The 26224-nt window shown below is 39.6% G+C and overlaps 1 protein-coding gene across 2 annotated transcripts in view; it reads left to right on the top strand.

Annotated features, from left to right (window-relative positions):
- Positions 1-26224, top strand: part of FMNL2 (formin like 2) — a 323435-nt gene that overhangs the window by 167121 nt on the left and 130090 nt on the right. For both annotated transcript variants that reach the window (XM_017866074.1, XM_017866073.1), the window contains exon 2: positions 22932-23015. In XM_017866074.1, the coding sequence (XP_017721563.1) occupies positions 22932-23015 (84 nt within the window). The remainder of the gene's footprint in view (positions 1-22931; positions 23016-26224) is intronic.

The raw sequence follows: 26224 nt of genomic DNA, 5'->3' as shown, positions 1-26224 counted from the left end.
TTCTGCTGGCAGATGGTTGGCAGGCTCAACCATCAGCCTTCCAGACTTGGGATTCTAACAAAATTCTATTCTGTGGCACAAGCCTAGAATAAGTATGATCCATATAAATACATTCATTTATGCACGTATTAGCAGAACACCGAGTTCTTGTTTTTGTGATTTTGATGATCTGGTGCTTTTGGTTTTCCTAATACTAGTTCATGGAGAAATAAGTTGTACTGTGTTGGCTAAAACCTGACTCTGGATGCACTAAAAAATTCTTCTGAGTTTCTTTCTCATGTTCCTCTATCTTGGAGGAAGTCTGTCTGCTTTCTCTTTTGCAGTCAGGAGATAGAGCATTGACCCCTGAAGCAATGTTGCGTTTACTTTATGAGAGCTCACCCTTGGATGTTAATGAAAGCAGAAGAGTGAATTAGTGTTGACTTCAGAGCAGGACAACTTGGGTGAGGGAATCTCTGAAGAGAACATGTTGTTATAGGCAACACCCGGAGAAAATTGACAAATCACGATAAGAATCATTGGATAATCTGCCCCACCCAAGAGAGCAGGAGGGTGAGAACTAAATCATCCTCTGAAATACACTTAGATTAAGAAATCAGTCTGATGTTCATTTCATAACATTCATCAGAAAGAAAAACAGGACTGATCCCAGGCAAAATTTATTGGTGGGAAAAATGTCATATTCTATCTCCTCCTCCTCTCTGCTTAGCTCCCCAGCACCTGGTTAATTAATACTCTGCCATCTACCCCCTCAGAACCTTTTCTTAGAACCACCTGAGATTCGTTCATCTACAGAATCAACAGCTGTCAACTGCGGCAAATAGATCCTCTACCCTCTACCATACCCCAGTATCCTAACAATGCCTTAAAATGAGCATCAAGCTGGGCGCTGTGGCTCACTCTTGTAATCCTAGCACTTTGGGAGGTCGAGGCCGGTGGATCACCTGAGGTCAGGAGTTCTAGACCAGCCTGGCCAACATGGCGAAACCCCGTCTCTACTAAAAATACAAAAATCAGCCGGATGTGGTGATAGATGCCTGTAATCCCAGCTACTCAGGAGGCTGAGGCAGGGGAATCACTTGAACCCCAGCGGGGCAGAGGTTGCAGTGAACCGAGATCGCGCCACTTCACTCTAGCCTGGGTGAAACTCCATCTCAAAACAAACAACCAAAAAAAAAAAAAAAAAAACGGGCATCAAAAGTCAAATGTCTACAGTAGTCAGTTAGGTCTCTTAAATTTGTAAAATCTGCCTGGGTTTGAGACAGAAGGGAGTGGTGGAACCTTGGCAAGCCTGAGAGTAAAGTCTCTGACCGAGGCAGGCGCCACTCAGCTTTAGCCCATACTGGCAAGGCAGGCCGGTGCTGTGAGGCCTTCCAAATTTTCATGAGAAGATGAAAATTTTGATTCTTCTATGAAATCTTTCCATTTTTCATGGACGGTTTTAAATGTTTTACCAGGCGAGTAAAAAACAACTCTTTTGTGGCGCTTATGCCCTGGAAAATCAAACCATGTGGGCCAGTATTCCCAATATAAGAGAGTCCTTGACCTAATATGCTTTTATCTTTTTTTTTTTTTTTTTTTTTTTTTTGAACGGAGTCTGGGAAGACAGGCTCTGCCGCCCAGGCTGGAGTGCGGAGGACGGATCTCAGCTCACTGCAAGCTCCGCCTCCCAGGTTCATGCCATTCTCCTGCCTCAGCCTCCCAAGTAGCTGGGACTACAGGCGCCCGCCTCGTCGCCCGGCTAGTTTTTTGTATTCTTTAGTAGAGACGGGGTTTCACCGTATTAGCCAGGGTGGTCTCGATCTCCTGACCTTGTGATCCGCCCGTCTCGGCCTCCCAAAGTGCTGGGATTACAGGCTTGAGCCACCGCGCCCGGCCCTAATATGCTTTTCTTAAAGCTAAATGTGTTTAAGGATTATCTTTTTATTTTGATATTTTTGTCCTTGCTGTGTTGTTAATGTAAGAATGTAATTGCTTTTCTAAAGTGACTCGGGGATAGGGTGAGCTTTTACTTGCATTCAGTGAAACTTGAAGGACGACCTTCCCAAAAGGGAACTCAGAAAATGTATCTGACTCTTCTAAAAGACGTGTAACTTAAAAGCATAATTCTTTATGAGCCAATACTGAGAGCTCCCAATGGATGGGTTGATGGAAATGCTAATGAAGGCTGTATTCAGTTTTTAAATTTATCTTCAACGAGCAGCCGGTTCAGAGGCTCCAAACCCAACTGGCCAGCTTGCCCTGATGCTGAAAAGCAAAATCCCCAGGCTGTCCAGGGTTTTGAGTGAGAGGGTCTCAGGAATATTTACACAGAAGGGAGCAAAGAGCCTGATTGTGTTCCTGGCTTTAACAAGTAAAGATATTCTGTTTCCCTCTGTGTAAATTTGCCCGACTTCTAAATTTTTTTAAAGTTTGAGAAATCAATCGCCAAGACTCCATTTAGAAGGAAGACGATGGTGAGAATGAATCTTGTGAATGTCCATACTGTACTGTTTCTCTAACGGGGTCCTGTGTACCCCCCTGTGATTTAGATATTGGCAGAAGGTCCAGTGTACACTTTGAATGTGATCTAAACGTTCCAGTTCTTTTAAATTTCGTAAGTTATAGTTTCCTGAAAGAGAAACTGTAACTGCATAGTAGCAAGTATGGAAAGGAACCTAGTTTTCACTGTTGTGCCCCGTCATTTAACAGTCGCTTTGAGTAGTTTTTAAATCAAAAGCAAGAAAATGTTGATGCCTTAACTTTTACCCCTTGTTCTTCATACTAGTCTATAGGATAAGTTCTTCTTGTGGAGATAAACACTTGGGTTATTTCGAGTGAGGTGATAACAGTGAGAATTTTGTTTGAGGAGATGCTTATCTGATTCTGTCTCCCCATTCAAATATAGGATTGATTGTTTTCATCCTTGGAGCACCCTCTGGGTACAACTGTGTTGGAAACCTTAGTGGTGAAAGCAGCGTCTATTCATTGAATTCTTTTTTTTTGAGACGGAGTCTCGCTCTGCCGCCCAGGCTGGAGTGCAGTGGCCGGATCTCAGCTCACTGCAAGCTCCGCCTCCCGGGTTTACGCCATTCTCCTGCCTCAGCCTCCCAAGTAGCTGGGACTACAGGCGCCCGCCACCGGGCCCGGCTAATTTTTTGTGGTTTTTTTTTTTTTAGTAGAGACGGGGTTTCACCGTGTTAGCCAGGATGGTCTCGATCTGCTGACCTCGTGATCCGCCCGTCTCGGCCTCCCAAAGTGCTGGGATTACAGGCTTGAGCCACCGTGCCCGGCCTGAATTCTTTTTAATGTATCAGAAACTGTGCTTTGTGAAACACAGGTTATAATATTTATTTTTCACAATGGTCTATGAGAGAAGACTACAAGAGGGATGGTCTCCAAGATAGGAAAAAATGCCACCTTTGGGCTGGGTGTGGTGGCTCATGCCTTTAATTCCAGCACTTTGAGAGGCCAAGGTGGGTGGATCACCTGAGGTCAGGAATCCGAGACCAGCCTGGCCAAAATGATGAAACCCCATCTCTACTAAAAATACAAAAATTAGTTGGGTGTGATGGCGGGCATAAATTAGCCGGGTGTGATGGCAGGCATCTGTAGTGTCAGCTACTTGGGAGGCCGAGGCACGAGAATCGCTTAAACCTGGGAGGCAGAGGTTGCAGTGAGCCAGGGTGGCGCCACTGTACTCCAACCTGGGCAACAGAGAAAGACTCTGACTCAAAAAAAAACCCCCAAAACCCCAAAACAACAAAAGAAATGCCACCTTTATTTCGTTGTGAGGAGAGTGGGAGAGGAAGGTAGAGAAGTGTGGTGGGTTTGTGAGTTTAGTAGTAGGAAAGGGAGAGAGTTCTAGTATAAGGGGGTTTATTTTCTTCATGAGATACAAGGCTATATTGAGAGAAGAGGGTGAGGAGAGGATATGGAGGTTGGAGGTTGGAGGAGATTGTAAATCATTGACCAGAAGAAGGTAGATGTTCCCTGGGCAGTGTTGAGGGTAGATATTTTCTGGACAAGTGATAGTTGTTGCTCTGTGGTTGACTCATCTGCTTGTTGCATGGCACTCTCTGCAGTCTCAGGTGCTTCTGTATCAGGAGGAACAAGATGGTATTAAAGACGAATTACTCATGACCCTTGTTCAATATGGTGAGGCAGACTTTATTTAGGACCATCTTGATAGGTGTAGGGACCACTGCAATGGGATTTTTGCAGTCAGGGAGAGAGATTGAGCTCAATTCTGAACAGAGCATGGACAAATAGGAATTTATAGCCAAGGAGTGGCGTGGAGATCAGTGGATGGAAAATTACTAGGAGGAAACATCAGGGCTGTGGGAGTAAAGTAGGGGAAGAAAGGGAGAGAATTCTGGCTAAAGTGATCCTGACCTATTACAGGATTCTTGTTGAAGGCAGGCCAGGGTGATCAGATACCATCTGGGAAATGGGAGACGATGAGGAACCCAATTAGCTAGTGGGGGGGTAATTAGACATAGAAGGTGGGGAATTCTGGCTAAACTGACTTAGCAGACTTCTTGCCAAAACCAGATTTTGTAAGAAAGTGTATACATGGATGTAGGAGAATATACAGGAGCCTGACTAAAGTTTGGTCAAGCAAAAAAATCTTTATTACTGGTAAGTGAGTTTGTCTAGGTTTGGGGGTGTGTTGGGGGCTGTGCTGAAAAGACAGCTAGAGGAGCAAGAAACACTGGTGCAAGATCAAGAACATCATTTACCTGGGCCCTGGATTCTAAGCTGGGTAAGGAGGGAACTGCAGAAAAGAGTGAACTGATGGGATTTCTTTACTAAGAGTCAGACAAATCTGGGGAAGGTATTGCAGTGGGAAAAAAATTGTTAGGACAAGAGCCAGGATGTTCTCTCGCAACTGCATTTCCACCCTTGCTTCGGATGGGGGAACTGTTTACACATTCCACAGTGGAGAACAATCAAGCCAGGCATGGTGGCACACGCTTGTAATCTCTGTACTTTGGGAGGCCGAGGTGGGGGGGGTCACTTGAGGTCAGGACTTTGAGACCAGCCTGGTCAACATTACGAATTCCGTTCTCTACTAAAAATACAAAAATTAACCGGGTGTGGTGGCACGCGCCTGTAGTCACAGCTACTCGGGAGGCTGAGGCATGATAATTGCTTGAACACGGGAGGCGGAGGTTGCAGTGAGCCAAGATCGTGCCACTGCACTCCAGCCTGGGCGACAGAGCGAGACTCCATCTCAACAATAACAAAAAAGAACAATCAGTATGTCCTTTGCTAAGATGCTTCCTACCCACATGCAGGGAGGGTTTTTTTTTTTTCTTTGAGATGGAGTCTTGCTCTGTCACCCAGGCCGATCTCAGCTCACTGCAACCTCTGCCTCCCGGGTTCAAGAGATTCTCCTGTCTCAGCCTCCTGAGTAGCTGGGATTACAGGCATGCACCACCATGCCCGGCTAATTTTTTTGTTTTTCGTAGAGACGGGGTTTTACCACGTTGGTCAGGCTGGTCTCGAATCCCTGACCTCGTGATCCGCCTGCTTCGGCCTCCCAAAGTGCTGGGATTGCAGACATGAGCCACCGCACTCAGCCGTAGGGAGGCTTCTTAAAAACCTGTCTAGTGTCTCTCCGTAGCTGTATCTCATTGTATGTGTGTGTTTTAATACATTCATGCTCAAAATTTTGAGAAATGAGTAAATGGGTTGTTTCCTGAATATAAGCTGCTATCTCTCAGGCACTGAGGCACTTGTTTATCAGCAGACCTAAGAAATTATGTACGTACGGATCTCTTCTCAAGGCTTGTAAGAGATGTAGGTTCCTGGGCTCAGATCTCAGAATTCCTGAATCATTACTGCCAGGCGGGGGCTTAGGAATGTGCATGTCTGTGTATTAATACTCTGAAGACATGCAGAGTTCTAGAAGGTGAACTTTCATCTTAGGCCTTAAATGTAGAAAATACTGATGTGTAAGGAAGAAGCAAAGGTGAAACCGGCAAGTTAATTTTGTCTTGAAATGCCATCACATTTAAAGCACAGTTCTTCAGAAATCAAGTTAGAGGGGTATTGCATGGTATTTCCCTCTATTTATCTAAAGTTATTTGTAGTATTTCTGTCCTGTATATGTTATGAAAAGTCACACACGCGTATGCTCATTCTTTGAGAGTCTACATTTACTAAGTCAGAAGATCTTTTTTTTTTTTTTTAACCCTGAAGCATGAGAGATTTTGTGAGAAAGAAAATCTTTGCACCTTCCATTTTTAGAGGGAGGAACAGTAGAGAGTCAAGTGTGAAAACTAACCAGCCACTGGGTTTCTTGGGAAGAAAAAATATAGCGTTAATGAGTAAGAAGCGTTGTTTTGTATGCAGAAAGATACTAAAATTTATCTAAGGACAGTTTGGGATTTACAGGGAAAAAATGGATAGAATTAGAAAACATTCCAACTGTGACTATTTTAAAATGATATATTAAATTTGTTACAATTGAACAAAGGAGAATTTAGAGCTAATGAATTGCTTTGCTTGTAATATTTTCTTTACTCATTTCTTCTTATTTCTTTAAATAAGGAAAGCCAAGTCATTACTTGGCTTACTATTACAAGTTATCAACAACTTAGTAAAATGTGCATGAAATCTGTAAGGTACAGAGCCTAATTCATCAGTAGCTTTGGCAGCCAGACATGTGATTCACTGTCTACCCACTGTGACGTCAGAGTCACAGGACTGTGGGTTAGAAGAAGGATACTAAGGGTCATCTGGTTCCAGCCGTGCCTTCGAGTGTCTGATAATGAGTTATTTAAAAAACTGAAACCCGGAATCAACTTCTCATTCTTGCTTAGCTAGTAATACAAGCAGACATTCATACCTTGATTTCTTCAACATGTAATTGGCTTGTAAATCAGGGCGGCCATATAATTAATCATCCAGATTGGAGTACTGTTAGAGTGAAAGGGGGCATTGTTAATAATTATGCCAGGACAACAGGCGTCTTAGAGTTATACTCTATCACAAAGCTAAGTTCTAGCAAATGGTTTTGAAACCGTGTTTAGTCTGAAAGAGTTCTTCAGAAGTTACATGTAAAAAAAACTTCCCTAGATTGAAGTTTATTTACCAAGGTAACTAGGGTACTGTGTACTATGTGATACCCTGTTTACGTGGAACCCCTGGGGAAATATCTCGTTTTTATGATAAACATTTCTTTAGTTGAAAAATTGGTACATTTATTTCTCAAATCAATGTTGGCCAACTGTTTTAATAATTTCTCATATGCAGCTTAAGATTAAAATTCTTTATAGAGGGCCTTTTATTTTAGAATATGGTCTTTCCCTGGTATCTATGGAGGATTGATTCTGGGACACTCCTCCCCCATGGATACCAAAATCAATGAATGCTCAAGTCCCTGATAGAATGTATTTGCCTAAAACCTATGCACATCCTCCCATCTAGATGACCTATAATACCTAATATAGTATAAATGTTATGTAAATGGTTGTTAACTATATTATTTAGGGAATAGTGGCCAGAAAGTCTGTACGTGTTCAGTACAGATGCTTTTTTTTTTTCAAATATTTTTGATCCATGGTTGGTTGAATCCACAGATGTGGAACCCATGGACACGGAAAATGTACTGTGCTGCCAGAAAGTAGTAATATCAGGTGTAATGGGAGTGGAGGTAGATAGTATCTAGACTAGAAGTTTCCAAACCTTTTCAGTCATAGCATCTTTAGTATCTCAATAATTTTCATAGTGCCTCCTAGACCAAAAGAAAAACCTAACCATTCCATTTATTAAGTACTTACATCTAAACAACTATTTATGTCCTACTAATTTAGTGGCTGTTTGAGAAAATATTACATATAAACTGTGAGGAAAAAACTTTCATTTTGTTCTTTTAAAAGCATAATTACTTACAAATATGCATGCAGCTATAGGGCACTGCACAGCTTTCACACGTTGAATTCAGATTGTACACACATTTTGTTTCCTGTTCAGTTTTCATTTTCTCCTATTACTTGCTTTTATCACAGCAACTGCTAAAAAAACAGTTTTGCAAAGGTAAGATGTTATGGAAAGGAAATGTTGCATGACTCAGGGTAGAAACTGTGAACTACCTCAGGCTAGTGGCTGTGCAGTATCTGATTTCGAGTCTTGTTGCTTCCTTTGGAAATAATCCCATAGCTTCCTTCCAGTTCACTGTAGTGCTTGGGGGTGCCTTGGCACTCAATTTGAGAACCACAGGTCTAGACATTTCTATTTAGTTCATTATTTGGCTGTTAGCTAAACACCCATTGTATTTATGGCACCAGAAAAATTTATGTATGTGTGTGAGAAGCTCTCAAATCCATTATGTTAAAGAAACTAACACTTTACTCCTCCCTTTTTTGAATTAGGTTGTATCGTATTCTGGTACTGAATAGCTAAAGTTTATTGAACACTTATGTCAGGCACTGAGCTTGATGAAACACTTTGCATATGTTCTCTCATTTTCTTTTTGATTTTTATAACAATCCTACTGTATAAAGCTTCTTCTGTCAGGCTCTATCAGTACTTCTGGAGTAGATACTGTCCTTATTTTACAGATGAGGAAACTAAAGTTCAAGTAAATTAAGTGACTTGCCTATGAACATCGAGCAAGTAGTTTCAGTTCTGTGATATAAACTTAATTTTTAAAATTTTACTTGAAGACTAGAATCTTTGTCTACAGCCACACCCTTTTCTGTAGACACTGTGCTACCATCCATGTGTCTGCTACTGTTTTGAGAGGTACTTTTTGTGTTTCATGGTGGTCCTAAGAGGAGATCTTTTTGTTCTCACTTTCAAATAGAAACCCCGAGACTCAGAGAAATTTAGTTACTTGCCGGAATGAACAGCTAGTAATTGGAATTTGAACCCAGGGCTGAGTAATTCCAAAGGTTGTAATTGTAATTTATCCTGATGACCAGAGGATATTTTCCAAAATTCTGGAGTTATTTCGGAGTCATTAAAGAAAGATTAAGTTACGATAATGTGGCTTTTGTGTTAATATATTTTGATAAATCATATTCATTTAGAAATCATGCATGGTATGTGTGGCACCTCTCTATTAAACAGCATGCCTGTTGCCCAACCATGTGCAATAACAGAGAATATATTGTGCTTATCATTTATAAATATATGTATAGAAGAGAGAGAGAATGAATGGAACTATTTGTCAGTGGGCAGCTGACTGGGATGGAACACTACAGCAATGCTGAAACGACAGACCCCTGAGATAGGACCGTGTGTGGAGGATCAGGTTTTAAAGGCTTGTTTAGGAAGGTGAGTAAGTGCTAAGTAGTTTCTCAAGTTGAAAATTAGGAATCTCTTGATCCTGTCACTTATCTTTAAAACCTAATAATCAAACAGGGATTCGCCTGCACTTGGAATTGCGTTTCCCTCTGGAAGAAGACAGATCTAAATCAGAGGTATGCTTCAAGTTGGCAAACGCTTTGGGTGGGAAGCAACATGAGGTACTGGATGAAGTGTGTTGCATTAGCCCTGGGCATGTTAGGACTTCAGGTGTAATTTTCAGAAGGATAGATTGGTTCATGTGAGTTAGCTATGGTTCATCTCTTGAATGAGGGGGGTGGAGTTGTTATAGAATGTAAGAATGCAAAGATTGAATGGTCAATGTGGTATTTTGGCATTCTTCCAAATCCTTGTAGCTCTCTTGGAGAAGCATAGCACTGCTTTGTAGGAAAGAGAAAAGTGTTTACATCCAGAACATATTGAGTGGGTGTACTGAGTTCAGCAGCCAGGGTCGTGTCCCCCAGGCCTACTGTTGTGGTTTACCCAGCTGAGATGCACAGAGGGTCAATACAGTCAGATTTCTGCACCCTGCCACCCCCCTGCCCATTTTCATCTCTGTCTTGCTTGCATGCTTTCTTTTTCCTTTTTCTTGCCCACAACCAAGTCCAGCACTTAAAATGGAATAGTGCACACCGAGGGCCTGCTTCCCAGAAATTCTTTGTAAATGTAGGTGTGCGCCCACCCTGGAAAATGCTTTCTTCTTACTGCCTTGCTTGGTACATGCAGTGCAAATGTCACCATGTGTCCTTGTTTTAGGCTGAAACCAGACCATACACTTGGGTAGCACTTTATACCTAGAATGTACCACTGTGGTGTGAGAATATAAAACCAGTCATAAATGACATGGATTTTATTTCACCTGAACCTTTTTATCTCCAAGTAGACAAACATTGAAAACCTTATGCCCCAACAAGGAAGAGATACTTCTTACTGAGATATCTAAGGGTACCTGTTTATAATATGATTTAGCTCAGCCATATTTAATAAATAATCTATTATTTAATGTCATAGTTGTGCATTGCATATATAAATTCTAAATTTCCATGTACCACACATCAGAATTAATTTTATTATGGGATTTTTTTGTTGTTGTTCAACTCATAACTGTTAAGTGTATTGTGTATCTATGTTCAGAGTATTATAGAAGGCATCAAAATATGCCAGAGAACTTGCCTTCTCATTGGATAAAAAGTGTACACATGTGAAATGGCAACCAATAGGGTTACATTTGGTCCCTTGAACAAATGCTATTAGAGATAATACAAAGAAAAAGTGACCCCAAACATGGTATATAGAATACTCAGGTCTTGGGTTGAGATGTAGGTTTGGTGGAGAGAAGATGGGTGGGGATGGTAGGAGAGGCAGGTCGGGTCTAGGCCTGGAGTATAAGAGAAGGCATATCTAGACTCTGGACCTCTTTTCTTTTCTCTTTTCTCTCTCCTCTCCTCTCCCCTCCCCTCCCCTCTCCTTCTTTTTTTGACAAGGTCTGTCTCTATTGCCCAGACTGGAGTGCAGTGGTACAATCATGAGTCAGTGCAGCCTCGAGCTCCTAGCTCAAGTGATCCTCCTGCCCCAGCCTCCTGAGTAGCTGGGACTGTAAGCACATGCAGCCACACCTGGCTAATTTAAAAAGTATCTTTTTGTAGAGACGGGATCTCAGTATGTTGCCCAGGCTGGTCTCCAACTCCTGGACTCAAATGATCCTCCCACCTTAGCCTCCCAAAGTACTGGGATTACAGGCATAAGCCATGAGGCTCAGCCTTTCTGGAGCTTTTAAATATATATTTTTAACTTTACAGAGTTGAAGTAAACTCTGTTAGTATTTGTATAATATTTAACAACCATGTACAAATAGTTAATGACTAAATTTGACACTTGCTTTTCTGGTCCTAATTACTTATTTGTTTAAAAGGAGATTAAAGATCTTGGAGGGGAATGCCTTTTGTTCATTGAGATGCAGCTTGTGTGGCTGAGCAGAATTCTGTTAGACAATGATTATGCACCATCTGAATGCAAGATACTTTATTGGGGTACTATGCCTGTAAAGAGGACTAACAAATTCTTTTCCCTTCCAGGGACTTGGAGTTTTGTAAGGATAGAAAAAAAATTCAGTAAAATAGAATGTGATTGGTGGTCCCCTCAGAAAGATCTTGATGTTGTTGAGTTGCTCTTAATGTCAGTTGTTTTGGGAATTCTTCTATTTTTATGACATCCTAAGGAGTTTAACAGTTTAAAAAATTAAATATGAAGGTGTTCCCTTAGATATTATACTTGTTGGTTGTTGGTATTGACCATAAAAATACCAGCAACATTAAAGTATTACTTTAATACCAGGATATTGTACACACAGATGCAAACATTTACTTCATGGTCTTTTCCACTACCATGAGGGGTAAGAGCCAAAAGCTAAGTAGCAGGCTAAAGGAGTGCAAAGGAGGAGAAAACTAAGAGCAGAAAATTTAATCCACTTGTCATACACCAGAAGGCCTGCCACGCAAGACTTTCCAGCTTTCCTGCCTGTCTTGACTGGGCTTGTCTGGAGAGAGACTGTGGGTTTCTGGAAATGAGACCATTAAGACTGATAAACACGTGTTGTAGTGAAACCTTAAGTTGTCTCAGTGTTACTGTGTGTTTGGATAGTACAGAGCTTTGCTTCAGAACATGGCTCCTTCATGAGCTGATAGTTTTGTTTTTAGAATTTTTTGGTAATTTAATCTTAGGACATCATAACTTCAGGTATCTGAGTCTCTGTTTTTAATTCCTTTATGTATACACCTCGTTGCAGAAATGTGGGGTCCTCTGTTTAAGTGTATGATCAACATTTTGAGGAACCACCACACTGATTTCCATAGTAGGTGTACCATTTTATATTCCCAATAATAATAAACAAGGGTACCAGTTTTTCCAAATCCCTGCAACACTTATTCCGCCCCACCTTTTACAATTATTCTTTCACTTGTAAGGACCCTGTGATTATACTGGTTCCCACCAAGGTAATCCAGGATAATCTTCCCATCGCAAGGTTCTTAATCATTTCTGCAAATCACATTTTTAATATATAAGGAATATTCACAGGTTCCTGGGATAGAGATGAGGAAATCTTTGGGGGCCATTATTCTGCCTATGACAGCAAGTCTACCTTTGAAGTTGCAGCTGTTTGCAAATGAGGAGCCATGAATTTGAGGCTATAACTTTTGATCATAGTTATGGCAAAAATACTCATTTTTAAGACAAAAGCATAATCTTTCTCTTGTTATTTCAGAAAATGTGACCTTAGTTGAACATAAACTTAAACTCTTTTCTTCCTTTGGTGATCCTCATCATAAGATTGAATAGTATGAGGCTGTAACCTGGGCCAAGCTTGAGTATGGAATCCGGGTTCAGTAGTCATTTCCAGAGTGACTGCTGTGAAAGAGGAGAGGGAGACTAGCGATGATCTTAATGTCCTGAGAAGGGAATTACAGATATGGGAAAAGGGCTGGGGGAGAGTGAGGCCAGGATTTCAGGGCAGTGGGACAGGTGAATGATATACTGCTTCAGATCAGCAGGTGATACAGATTGCAGTCTCATGGCTTTCTTGTGGTGGAATCTTGATATCTAACATGTTACAATTTGAGTTTGACATCTTCAGTTATCAAAATGATTTTACTCTTCAGATCTTATCACATAGAAAGTTGACATTAAACAGTAGAATAAGAACACTTTCTCTGGATTTCGATGCATTTTGGTCTGTGCCAGCAATCCTAGTATCTTAATATATTTGGCCTTATGTTATCTAATGATTACCCACGAAGGAGTTTTCTAGCATCTCAAGTGTGGCCTCTTGTGTAACTCCCTCATTCAGCACACAAATGTGTGGCTGCAGACATAACTCCTGGCATAGCAGTTAGCAGACAGTAGACGAAGAGTTGTTTGAACTCCAGAACATGTCAGGGAATCAGACAGCAGACCTCTAATGAAAATCAGATAGGAAGTTTGAAAAAAATTGCATGAGTGATTCTTTCCAGTATTCTCTTTGTGTTTAAATGCAATAAGAACCTGTATTTCAGGGGCTGGCACTTTGGCCAGAGGAGGGATGTGTGGTTTTGGCATCTATTAGATGTTGAATCACTCAGCCAGTGATAGGGGGAGTAGTAGGAAAATGGGAGGCAGGAGAGCTTGTCCTTGACTGCCATAGCTGCACCCTTTTGTTCTGTGGACAAGATTGGCTCTCCCACCTAGCTTGGTCTCTACTGATGATAATCTGGCCTTGCAATTGAATAAATACTATAAACATAAATATGCACATAATGAACTCCCTTTTTAATGAACTCCTGTTTATTTCCATTTAAAAAGGATGGCAACAGTGTGACAACTTTAAAACAGTAGATAACTCACATGAGATTTGGGGAATTCATTTTTGTCTGTTAGGTTGTGTTTACTGGTTTAAAAAATGGATGATTTTCTAGAGGTTCATAAATTAACAAAATGGGTGGTTTTATGTGGATGGAGCCCAAAATCAAGGAGCAGTGAAGACAGTGGAAGTGCTGGCACTTCTGGTATAAGAAAACTATAGTCAGGAAAAGATGGAGGTGCATTACAGTTGCAAATTTCAATGTGCCGATTACTTTACATGCATTATCTGATTTATCTTCTCAAATTTATGTATGTGTGTATTCACACACATGCACAAACACCCCCAACAGATGGAAGTGATCCTTCTTTCATGATAAAAGAGAAATAATAGCAGACATGTTGGCCTGAGTTCTGTTTAACAGCTTTATTGAGATATAATAGATACATAAAAATGGTATATATTAAACTGCATAACCTGATGTATTGATATACAGTTTTGTGTTGCTTAACAACGGAGACGGGTTCTGAGAAATGCGTCATTAGGCAATTTCATCGTTGTGTGAACACCATAGAGAAATGATCACCACATAGAGACATGATCGTGACAATCAAGCTAATTAATATATCCATCATCTCTCAAGGTTTCCATTTCCTCCTTTTTTAGTGTGTGTGGTGAGGACTTAAGATTTACCCTCTTAGCAAATGTTAAGTATACAATACAGTGTTGTTAACTAGAGTCACCATGCTATACATTAGATCTTTAGAATTTATTCATCCTGCCTGACTGAAACTTGACCAGGATCTCTTCATGTCCCCCTGGGCCTGAAGTCTTTGCTCTGCCATTGGTAATAAACAGTTCTATAAACTTAGACAAATGCTTTCACCTTTTTAAGTCTGTTGGGTCACCTATAAAAGACAGAACAGAACAAATGTATCACAAGCTTCTCTTCTAGCTCTGTACTTTTTGATTATAAAAAACTTATGGAGGGGTCATAAGAAAGCAAGCCTTCTAAGAAAATAGACTACCTAAGATTGTGATTGAGAGATTAGAGGTATGTCTCATTACCACAGGTTCTCCAGAAAGGACAGCTTTCTAGTCAGCTTTTATTTCCGAGATGTTACTAGATTAGGGAGAGCCTAATTTCTCCCTTTGTGAACTTCACTGGCTACGGCAGTGATATTAATACCCTCAGTGATTCAATAAAAATAACAGTGACAATGAAAAATGACTGACTGGTGATTCACTTTGGGGAACTATTTGGCTGGCTGCCTGAGACCTGTGCCAGGAAAGAAGCTGAATAGATTTTAGCAGCATCCTCTAGGCTAGGAAGATAATAAAATTTAGGATGCCAGGTAGCTGTTTGGACCATGAATATAGGTCATGGAAGGAAATGGCTTTTAGGTGAGGGGAATGGATAGGCAGGTCATGTGCTGAATTTGCAGCCACCCTGCTGAGGCCCTCAGCTGCTGCAATTTTCAAGTGAACTCAGGAGAATTGGTACATTACTTAGTTCCAAGTGACTTAACTTGATGTCCCAATAATGGTATAAGGAAAAATGTCAATGTAGGAAGAGTTAACAGAGCAGGAGGAATCATTTACCTCATTTGATTTGAGGACCCCTTAAAGACTCACTTTTCCTAGATATTTCTTTGGCCAATGACTTCTCACTGCCATAGAGTAAGTTTGAAATTCTCTGGTTTGGTGTCCACACAAACTTGGTCTCACAGTACCCACTCCTTACCTCCTGGTTTATTCTGTGTGACGCACAGCCCTTTGCCTTCTCTTGTGTTCATGCCTTTGTTCATATCTTTCCTTTTACCTAAAATAATGAGAATAATATGAATAATACCATTTAACATACTGAGTACTTTCCGTGTACTTACTTTTGTACTATTTTATAGTAATCCTCCCATATCCGTGGGGGATACTTGTCAAGACCCTCAGTGGATATTTGAAACCTTATATAGTACTGAACCTAATATATACTATGGTTTTTCCTATATATACATACCTATGATAAAATTTAATTTATAAATTGGGCACATTGAGAAATTAGCAATAAGTAATCATAAAATAGGACTGTTATAACAATATACTATAATAAAAGTTTATATGAATGTGTTCTCTCTCTCTCTCACAAAATATCTTACTGTTCTCCACTAACCTATTTTGGGACCATGGTTGAACTCAGGGGACTGAAATAGCGAAATAACAGAAAGCAAAATCATAGATGTGGGTGAGGCTACTGTACATACATTATCAAATTTAATTTTGCCCAAACTCTATGATGCAGGTAGTAACATTACCACCATCCTCATCACCATCATGATGCTCATCACTAGCACGGTGATCATTTCCATGTCACAAGTGAGGAAGCTGAGATGTCGTATAAATAACTTCACTGAGAGGACACTCTAAATGAGTGGTAGAGTAATGATTGCAGCCCAGGTGGCCCATCTCCAAAGCCCAAACATTAGAAACCATATTGTGCCATTTAATGCCATTCTTTACCATCCTCCCCACACATCCAGGCTCAATGCTTAGTATTTTCTACTTTCCATAACAAAAAGTAATGGCTCCTTCTCTGAGGTTCTGTCGTATTATTTGACATGCTCTGTTTTATATTTGTGTATTCATCTTCTTTCCTTCTGCTTCACTGATGCCTCATCAAAGCCTGAGTTTACCATGTATTTGTAGTCTCACCTTGATTCGTTATTTGACAGTTTATTAAGTATATATTGATTTGACACTGTACTTTGCTATCTATATTCAGCCCAGTCAGTTTTTTGGCTCCAGTTTATATTTTTCAACATCTTAAAATACTTCTGTTAAAATGCCAGTATCTTATATGAAAATATTAATATCACGCATTTCCACCTTCACTTTTCATGCTAATGACTTTATCTGGTTATTTAAGTGGAATTGTAGGATTGCTTAGTTCAGACAAGTCATATTTTAGAAACACTGTAGTTTAAGTGTCATGGAAGGGGGATGATCATACAGACCTCTATTCTGAGTGCTGGCTTTGCCGCCTACCTCATGCGTGGAGGAATTACTTAACCTCCTTGTCCTCCAATTTCCTTCTCTGTTAAATGGAAAAGATAATACCTGCTTGTCAGGATTATAAGACAGACTAAATTGGATAATGCATGCAAAGAGCCTAAGTGCCTGAGACATATCGGTCCATCAAATATGGTACGTCTTGTTGTTTTTGACCCTTGATTTCGATTCTGATCTTCAATTTTGAATTACATTTACTGGCTTCTTCGACTGTGGGGTGTTTAATAATTTCATTTGCTTTAGGATTCAAATAGTGTGGTTTAAGATCACCAGTAGAGTCAGGATTAGAATCTAGCTAGTCTAATTCCAGAGCTCGACTAGTAAAAACTAATAAATTAGTAAATCCTTGCTCGTACTGCCTCATTAGAATTCATTGTGCTGCCCAACCATCCAGTTGCAATCCATCCCATTTCCTTTTTTGTAGCAACAAGTAATGGCTCTGGGGAAGGGGACATGGGGAGTTGTTGTTTGATGGGTACAAAGTTTGTTTTGCAAAATGGAAAAGTTCTAGAGATCTGTTGCACAACAATATTAATATAGTTATAAACACTAAAGTATAAACTTAAAATGGTTATGAGGGTAAATTTTATATTACATGTTTTCTACAATAACTGAAAATTTCTTTTTTAATGACTCCTTTTGAGTTGCTGTAAACTTTTGTATCTTTATTTAAGAGCTCTAAAAGATTGTCTAAGACATTTATTTTGTGACATGATTTTCCCTGCTTCCATAAGAAGCACTACTTGCAAAGTCCATGTTTTTTCTCTCTAAGCAAGTGGTTATATAGAAGAGTTCCTGTTATAAAATCTGGTGACTGAATGCTTGTGAGTTTTAATTTAGCGACTCTAAGGACAGAGATATATTACATAAGGGGTATTTCATACTGTTCACTTTCCCTCCCGTGTGTCTCCATGTCACTGTGGGTTTCTAAGTATGAGCCTTGAGGATGTTTGGGTAAAAGAAGGATTTTACAAGTTTGCATTATTACCATGAAACCAGGTCAGGAGCTGATATCAGAAAACTCTGTATTGCTACCACATAGATCTATTTGGTTGTGAATGATTTAGGCACCATCATTCTGTTCTGTGTTGTGTATGATAATCTGTGGGTGTAACTTGAGATGTATAGGCTACCATAGATTCTTCTTCACCAGAATTGCTTTCTTTATAAAGTACTCAGGAATTTTGGCATATTCTAGTTTTCTTTATTTTGTAGTTATAATTTCTATTTTCAAAAGGTTCTGAGGTGGAAAACACACTTAAAGACAAATTAAGATTGTACAGTTACAGATAAAACCAGAGTAGAGACCATACATGTAACTACCACTTGGAATAGATACCAATCTGAATCAACTGGCAACAAAACAAAGTTCAGATTTATGGTTTATTATATGTGGCAGAAGACGCTCATTTTTCTTTTCAGGAAAATGTTGCTAGAATTGAAGATTTTTTTCCCCCATGAATTTTTTTTTGGAAAATAATAAGCAACAGATATTATCATGGAATGATGTTTTACAAGAAACCGAAATGCTGTTCAGTGTGTAGACATTGTTAATAGCTAAAGTATAAATCCGAATTCGTTAAGGATATTTGCAGGCTGGGCAGTATGGCTGAGTTTGTTTGCTCTTCAGTATTTAACAACACGTTTAATGCCTACTGTTTGCCATACTGTGCCATACGTTGGTGATTAAGAAGAACAACAAAAATTGTTCTTGAAGTACTCAGTCCAGTGGGAAATTTAGGTAAGCAAACAGATTGTTAGGGTGCAGTGTATTAGGTGTTATATTAGAGACATGTAAACAGTGCTGTTAGAGCCCAGTGAGAGAGGGTATGTCTTGCTGGAGTAGTTGGGGGAAGGTTCTAATGATAAATGACATTTGAATTGATTCTTAAAGTTTGCCAGGTTGAGAGTGGAAAGAAAGGAACATTTTTTACAGAAATAATACTCTTGGATAATCTAAGTTATTTTAGCTAGGAACTTGTACAATCTAGAAAAATGATAATTAACATGCACTGAACTTTTCAATTCAAATATCATATGTCTTCCATCGACCTTTGGCAATACTTGCAGGCAGTTACTTCGTGATTAAATTGTCTCAGATGCCTACAGTGTGGATATTCTGGTATATGGTCAAAGCCCAGGAAATATGTTGGATGGAACAATGGATGAAAGGAAGTAAAGGAGAGCCCTATGTCACAGATATCACTAAGTGTGGGTGAGGCAGAGTTGTCACCATTTTAGGAAAACTTGGAAATTGATTGATATTTTCAGCCAAATAGATGAGCAGTTCATTTTTATAAAGGTAGCAAAGGGACCTGGAGATAGAGCCAATATTTTCCTCACAAAGTAACTTGGACTCATGAATTACTTGCTCAAACATTTAGCTTGGACTCCAGAGTCTTGCCCTGTACAGCACAAGAGGAATGAGTTCCCTTGAAAGAAGTTTCAAAGCAGTTATTACCAGCTAATCACAACATCCCTGGACTTTAACCAGACCTCTGTAGAGTGTCTGATTTTAAATAGAACTGCTTCCTCGTGGTCCTTATGGAATTACTAAGCTGGACAATGTATGTCTGAGTAGCTCAGAGGCTTGACTCATGGAAGGGGTTATTTTAGATGCCTGGTGAATGATTACCCAGTGGAGTTTTAGTTTGGATGTATTGATATTGCACTGCTACTTCTGACAATAACTAATCATGCTCAAAAAGACTTCTTAAGTCTCTTCTTGTTCAGAGATTCAGACCTTTGTTCTGACCTCCAGAATCATGTATCTGCCTGCCCACTTGAGAGTTCTCCTGGTTATCTCATAACTATGTCATACCTAAAACAGTCAATATTTATAAATCTTATTCTTCACCAACTCCTCCAGATTTATTTTGCCTTTTGTTATGTGCCCCTCTTATTAACTGTACCCGCATTCACTTAGTGACCTAAGCTTAGAAACAAGGTGTAAATCCTCCCCAGCCCTTAAGTCTAACCAATCAGTTTCATTTCATATTTCTGACATTTGTCCACCTTTCTTCATTCAACGTGCCATCGACCCCATCTAAGCTGCCATCATTCACTTGAACTGCTTAGTCCTGGCCTCGTACTGGCTCCCTGCTTTTGCTGTTTCTAATCTGTTCTCTGCATAGCACCTATTGTTATCTTTGAAAAACAACTTCATTATGTTATTTATCTGCTTGAAAGCCTTCAGTGGCTTCCCGTGGCACTTTAGATACAATAAAATATATTGACCCTGGCCTGCATGTCTAGGCATGATATGACTTTGACTCACGTTTCCAACTTCATCTTTTTCTCATTCCTTCTCTTTTACTTTCTCTCTGGCTCTTCTGACTTTTTTCAGTTCCTTAAATGTGGAGAGCTAATTCCTGCCTTTGAGGCTTCCCTTATTCACTGTGCCCAGTGTGCTTTCGTCCGCCCTCTGCCTGGCCAATCCTTCTCATTTATTGGGACTCATTTGTTACTTTTCCTGAGAAGTTTTCCAGACTGTCTAATCTAAGACTACCCTCTGATAACCTCTCTCAAGCCTTACCAGAGTTTAAAAAGCTTTGTTTGTTTCATACGTGTCTCCGGACCATAACACAGTTCTCTCTGGGGACCGGGTCTGTTTGGATTCCCACCCAGCATGTTGCACAGGGCTTGTACAGGGGCAGTGCCCCATAAACATTTGTTGAACGAAATACTATTTAATCAAAATAAGAGTTATCTGGAAGGGGCATCTTGCCTTTCTCTTTGCAGAAAACGACAGAGCCTGCGTGTAATTCCTGTGGCGATGTTTGCCAAGTGCTTCCACAGGAATGTCCAGTAGAGTACTAATAGAAGGTCATAAGCTATTGCCATTTTGCTCTCCTGCAAAAAAAGCTTGGTAGCATCTTCAGAGTTTGTCCTTGGGAGCCTAACAGACTAGGTTTAGGTCCTGTCTTTGTTCCTGTAAAGCTGTGCAACCTTGAGCAAGTTAAACAAATTCTCCCAGGTCTATTTCCCTATATATTAAATGGAGAAGATTGTATCTATCCCACATGCTTGTTATGCGTATTAACTGAGATTACGTATGCAAAGTGCTAAATGTAGTGCTTGGCACCTTGTAGGAGTTCAGGCATTCTTTTTCTTATTCCCTTTATATCTCGAGATTAATGAGGACTCAAGAGGAAAAGAACTCATTTAACTTATAATCTTGTTGTTCTTACTTAATGCGTAATCATACTTGGGGCACTAACGTGAAGGTCAACACAAGTTTAAGAGGAAAACCTCCTTCTCTGGAGTGCAAATAAGCAATGATGGACTGACCATTTACCAGTAAATAACATTAGACTTCCTCAGAAAGATACATATGAAATTCACCTTTGCCTTATCCCAGGAGTTATTTTTTAACATTGTCAAATTGTAATAACTAATAATTACAAATAGATTTTTTCCATTGTAGTTCAAGTAGATATTCCATGAAGATAGACCATATGAAAACATTTTCCCATATTAGATGTTTCTATATCTAAGAAGCGTTGGCAGTACCATTGAAAACTCTTTATAAAGTCCAAAGCTCTTCAAAGTAATTGTCAAGTTGGGGGGGGGGGCAATTAAAATATTAAATATTTTAGGCTAGGCACAGTGGCTCCTGCCTGTAATCCCAGCACTTGGGAGACTGAGGCAGGCAGATCACCTGCAGTCAGGAGTTGAAGACCAGCTTGGCCAACATGGTGAAACCCCGTCCCTATTAAGAATACAAAAATTAGCCAGACATGGTGGTGAGCTCCTGTAATCCCAGCTACTTGGGAGACTGAGGCAGGAGAATCACTTGAACCCGGGAAGCAGGGTGAGCCGGGATCACGCCATTGCACTCCAGCCTGGGCAACAGGAGTGAAACCCCATCTCAAAAATAAATAAATAAATAAATAAATAAATAAATAAATAAATAAATAAATATTTTAAAGACGGGTTATTGTAAAATCTGATGGATTAGACTCAAATAGGTGGTAGATATACTTAGGGCATACCAATCTAGATGTTAGATTGAGTTTAAAGGAAAATGCTTGGGTTAATTTATCATAATCAATGGTTGATTCTCTATCTTTAAGTCAGGACAGCACACTCACCTTTGCCTCTATTAAACTTATTTCACCCTATAACATGAGACAATAGCCATAACCAGGGGAATTGTTTCTCCCTAAGCCAAGTCCTTCAGAGAGCTTGGAGCTTGAGCATTGAACATTCAAGACCTTTGCATTTGTCTGCTTGAATATTGCCCGAGATAAGGGACCACATTGTCTATTTAGGGAAAGGTATGACAGTGTTGATGCCAGGGGATAGACAGGATGATAAATAGATGTAATACTTTAATTGACTACTTAGCTCAGTTGTTTAGCGCATGAGAACTTTGGGGAGGCCAAAAGATTAGATCTGAATTCTTTCTGAGGCTCTCTTACTCTGCCATGGTCTTTTGCCAAAGACCTTACCTTGCATCCAAATGTAGTATCTTAAAAATGTGTATGATTGGTCATTTGGGACATTAGATTCATGATATGTGAAAGTACCCGGAAAAAATCCATGACCAGCACTACAGAAGGTGTGCTGTGTTAAGAAGGGGGTTTATGTGAGTGCTGATGTCTGGACATCTCAATTGGCTCATGATTAATTTCCTACTGCAAACTCACCTTCATAAACCAATATAAGCTAAACTGAGAGTTGTGGTTATTAATGTTGACATAAATGTTAACATGTGTCCTCAAGAATACTGTCATCTCACAGAAGGGACAAAGAATAGTTGCGTCATTGTCTTGTTTTTTGTTCTTTTCCTTGTAGTTGTTTATCAAAGTTGAGTATAATTTGAATCTGTCAGTGGTTCTGGTCATTGAGTTCTCTTTTGGTGTTTTCTGTTTTGTGTCTGGTGGGGCTACAGTGCTTTACAAAGAAATTGGATACCTTCTGAACTTTTTGTTAAGTAGAAGGGGAGTCTGCCAAAGAGACAAGGCATCACCTTTGCTAAAATGCAAGTCTGATTGTTCAAAGCAGATCATCTCACATGTCCCAACATAGAACTTCAGAGTTTCCCATCTTTCATCCAATCAGTTTGATGTTTAAGTGATTTCTGTGGGTGTTTTGTTTTGATCAGATACTAGGAATTGAGAGAAAGTAATGAAAAAACCATACTGGTATTAATTGGTCTGCCTGCAAGTTACCAATTTGGAAGCCTGCTGTGGAATGTGACATCTTTTCTCCTCTCTCTCTTTTTTTTTAATAGAATGCTATGAACCTACCTCCTGACAAAGCCAGGTTACTGCGGCAGTATGACAATGAGAAAAAATGGGAACTGATTTGTGATCAGGTAAGAAACAGTGACACTTTCTTTTATGAAAAAAGGAATGAAAGAAGAGATCCAGTGTGAATTTTATGGTATATCAATTATATCATGATTGAAAAACAAGATATTTGCTTCTGCAACAGAGATAGGAAAAAAAAGAGAAGAGAACTTCAGAGAAATAACGATATGTTTGTGTGGATCTTCTTTGGATCCCAGTTTGAATAAGCTAATTATTAAAAAGACTTCCTGAGAAAATTGGGAATATTTGATTAGTGACTGAGATGATTCCAAGAAATTATTGTTGATTTTGTTTGATCGTAAAGTACATAGAATAATACTGGGCACATAGCAGGTGCCTCTAAACTTGTGTGGCTGCCTCTGTTGCTGCTGAAGGGCTCAGATATTAAATATTGTGACCGTTATTGTTTTTATTTTCAACTTGTGCTCAAAAGATTCAGGGAAAGTTATATCAAATCGATATGGTTTGGCTGTGTCCCCACCCAAATCTCATCTTGAATTCCCACATGTTATGAGAGGAACCCAGTAGGAGGTAATTGAATTATGGGGGCAATAATTGAATTATTTCCCAGGCTGCTGTTCTCATGATAGTGAGTAAGTCTCATGAGATCTGATGGTTATCTTAAGGGGGAGTTTTCCTGCACGAGCTCTTTTCTCTTGTCTGCCTCCATGAGACATGCCTTTCACCTTCATGATTGTGAGGCTTCCCCAGCCACATGGAACTGTGAGTTCTCCATTAAATATCTTCCCTTTGTAAATTGCCCAGTCTCAGGTATGTCTTTATCAGCAGTGCAGAAACAGATTAATACACAAATATATCATTATCTGTTATCCAAACATACTTTACGGTTTGAATAGCAGTTATATGATGCTGTCAGAAAAAGCTTCAGCTATACATTTCCAGTCTAAAAATATTAATGCAAATCTTATTTGTGAAGGCTTAAAATGATGACTGTGGGGTGGTGTTGATATCTAACATAACAGGACACCCCTGGGCCCCAGTGCTGTGTGCACACAAATATTGATTTTACTTCTTGGATACAAATACTAATTTTACTGCTTCTTAAGCATGTAACATGGATATAGTATATGTTAGGATATATGTTATAGGAAAAGTACACAAAGTAATAGATAATGTTAAAGAAATTGATTTCCAAAAGAAACTATATGAATATGTGTGTGAGGACCTGTAGAGAAATTATTTCAGGTTTCAGTTCCATGAAAAATTACCGTATGGACATGGTGAATCATGGAACTGGTCATTGTTTTCCTTGGTTGCTAAGATGCTCAGAGCCAGATTTGTGGCCTGAGCCACAAATTTGGTATAAATGGTTGTAAGAGACCATTTATACCAAGTACACAGTACTTCAGTGACATATGTTTTACCAACCTCATCCATGGCTTCATCTAAGTATTCCTGCCTGCATTTTCCCTCCACACTGATTTCCTCACTGAAAAAAAAACTTATATGAAGTTGTAAACATTTGTAAATTATCATTTTGAACAAGATAAATATAAATATATCAGCATTACTGGTGAACAAAGATTATTCCTGCATTGATAACTAAACTGAAATGTTCTCTATGCTATAGGCATTGTATAAATTGGTGCATTGAACCTTTTCTGCTTCTTTCTAAGGAAGCAAATATGGAGTGTCACAATAAATGCTTTCTCATGACCTGACTTTATCATGAAGTGGCACTTCATTATTTAATTTAGGGCATCAGCTTTTTCATACTTCTGTATGATTGCATTAGTCTATCACTTGGTTTTATAAGTATTTAAGTGTATTTTCCTCAAGAGTAAGTTCCCTTAGGATATGGGCCTCTAACAACTTGCTTCGTGCTTGAAAACGTGCTTATTGAAAACATGTTGAATGAAGGAAATAATAGCTAATATGGAAGACAGTGGAGAGGAAGCTTGCATTATTCGCAGAAGGGAGAAAGCAGTTAAAAGAGGTGGCCTGGAAGACTAAGCGGAAGTTTACTGTTTCCATATCCTTCTCACCTTCCTCTACCTGTCAGTGTGGTTTGTTTTTGGTAAAGGAAAAGCAATTCACTGCTCATTTCTCGGAATTGTTTTAAAGAGAGAAGGATGCCATTTTTAAATGTAATAATTCAGTGGTACTAAATACATTCACGTTGAAGATAAATATTTCTTAATATGACAGATGCTGTTAGGAATAGAGAATAAATTCCAGAAATTCTGTCCCAAATTTAACCAAATTAAGATTAAATCCCAAAGAGCTTTCTATAGTAACAATATTGCAGAAATGCCTCTTCGTCCTTTCCTGGCTCATTGCATAAATATAAAGATGACCTGAGCTTCTAGTGGGTCTCAAAGGTTAAGGTAAAATGGGAGACATGTCTAACTAATTCTGGAGGGAGTGGAGCTATGGAAGCCACAGAAGAGAGACATCTCTCCTGGATTTTGGGTGCAGTGAGGTGTATCCCGGTGTACCCATTTCTGTTTTATAGTAGGTGAACAGAGTTCCCATGAAGACATTATGAATTTAAGGACCCTGTGGGGAGACAGAGGCAAATTTTGTAGTGTGAGCGTAGAAAACTGGAAATGTCAGGTTCCTTTGATAACTGCAAATAAAACCCCTGAAGCTCCTTAGCTGTAAGAGCTCTTTCAGTGGTATTTCCACTTATGGAAAGAGAGAAAGTCCCTTAATCTCACTTGCGCCTCAATTTTTGGTACAGACCCTGTGCTGCATGTTTTGGTTTTGGGGCTTTCGCCATTTCCCGCAAGTTTAGAGCTCTTAGCACAGTGGGTACTATGGATAAATGCTGGTTTGGGGGGTTAGAGATCCTGGATGAATTTAGACTTTTAGATCATTTATATCTGGAAGGGTTGTTAGAGACCATTTATCCCAAGCCACTCTGACTACTTTTTCTGTTGAAAAAGTTCACACATGCTTGTCCAAGAAAGCATGTGGAGGAGCATGTGGAGTGAAGTGCAAGTCCCTTCGCCTTTCCTATCTGTTCCCCAAGCCCCTTATTTTATAGATGATGAAACTGAGGTTCATAGAGCGTAAACGACTAGGCCAATGCTAGGGTCACCCAGATAGTGAAACGAGAACATCTATTTCCAAACTCGACTCACAAGCTTTTTGTTGCCTGTTATCCCAGGGATCTGGAAACAAGCCCTTGAAGCAAAAATTATAGTAGGTAAGGGTTTCTCACCAAGGTTTTGTATGTGGCTGCTCAAGT

Source organism: Rhinopithecus bieti, unplaced genomic scaffold, assembly GCF_001698545.2.
Source record: "Rhinopithecus bieti isolate Rb0 unplaced genomic scaffold, ASM169854v2 scaffold_81617, whole genome shotgun sequence".
Classification (NCBI taxonomy): Eukaryota; Metazoa; Chordata; class Mammalia; order Primates; family Cercopithecidae; genus Rhinopithecus; species Rhinopithecus bieti.
This window is presented reverse-complemented; position numbering and strand designations above follow the sequence as displayed.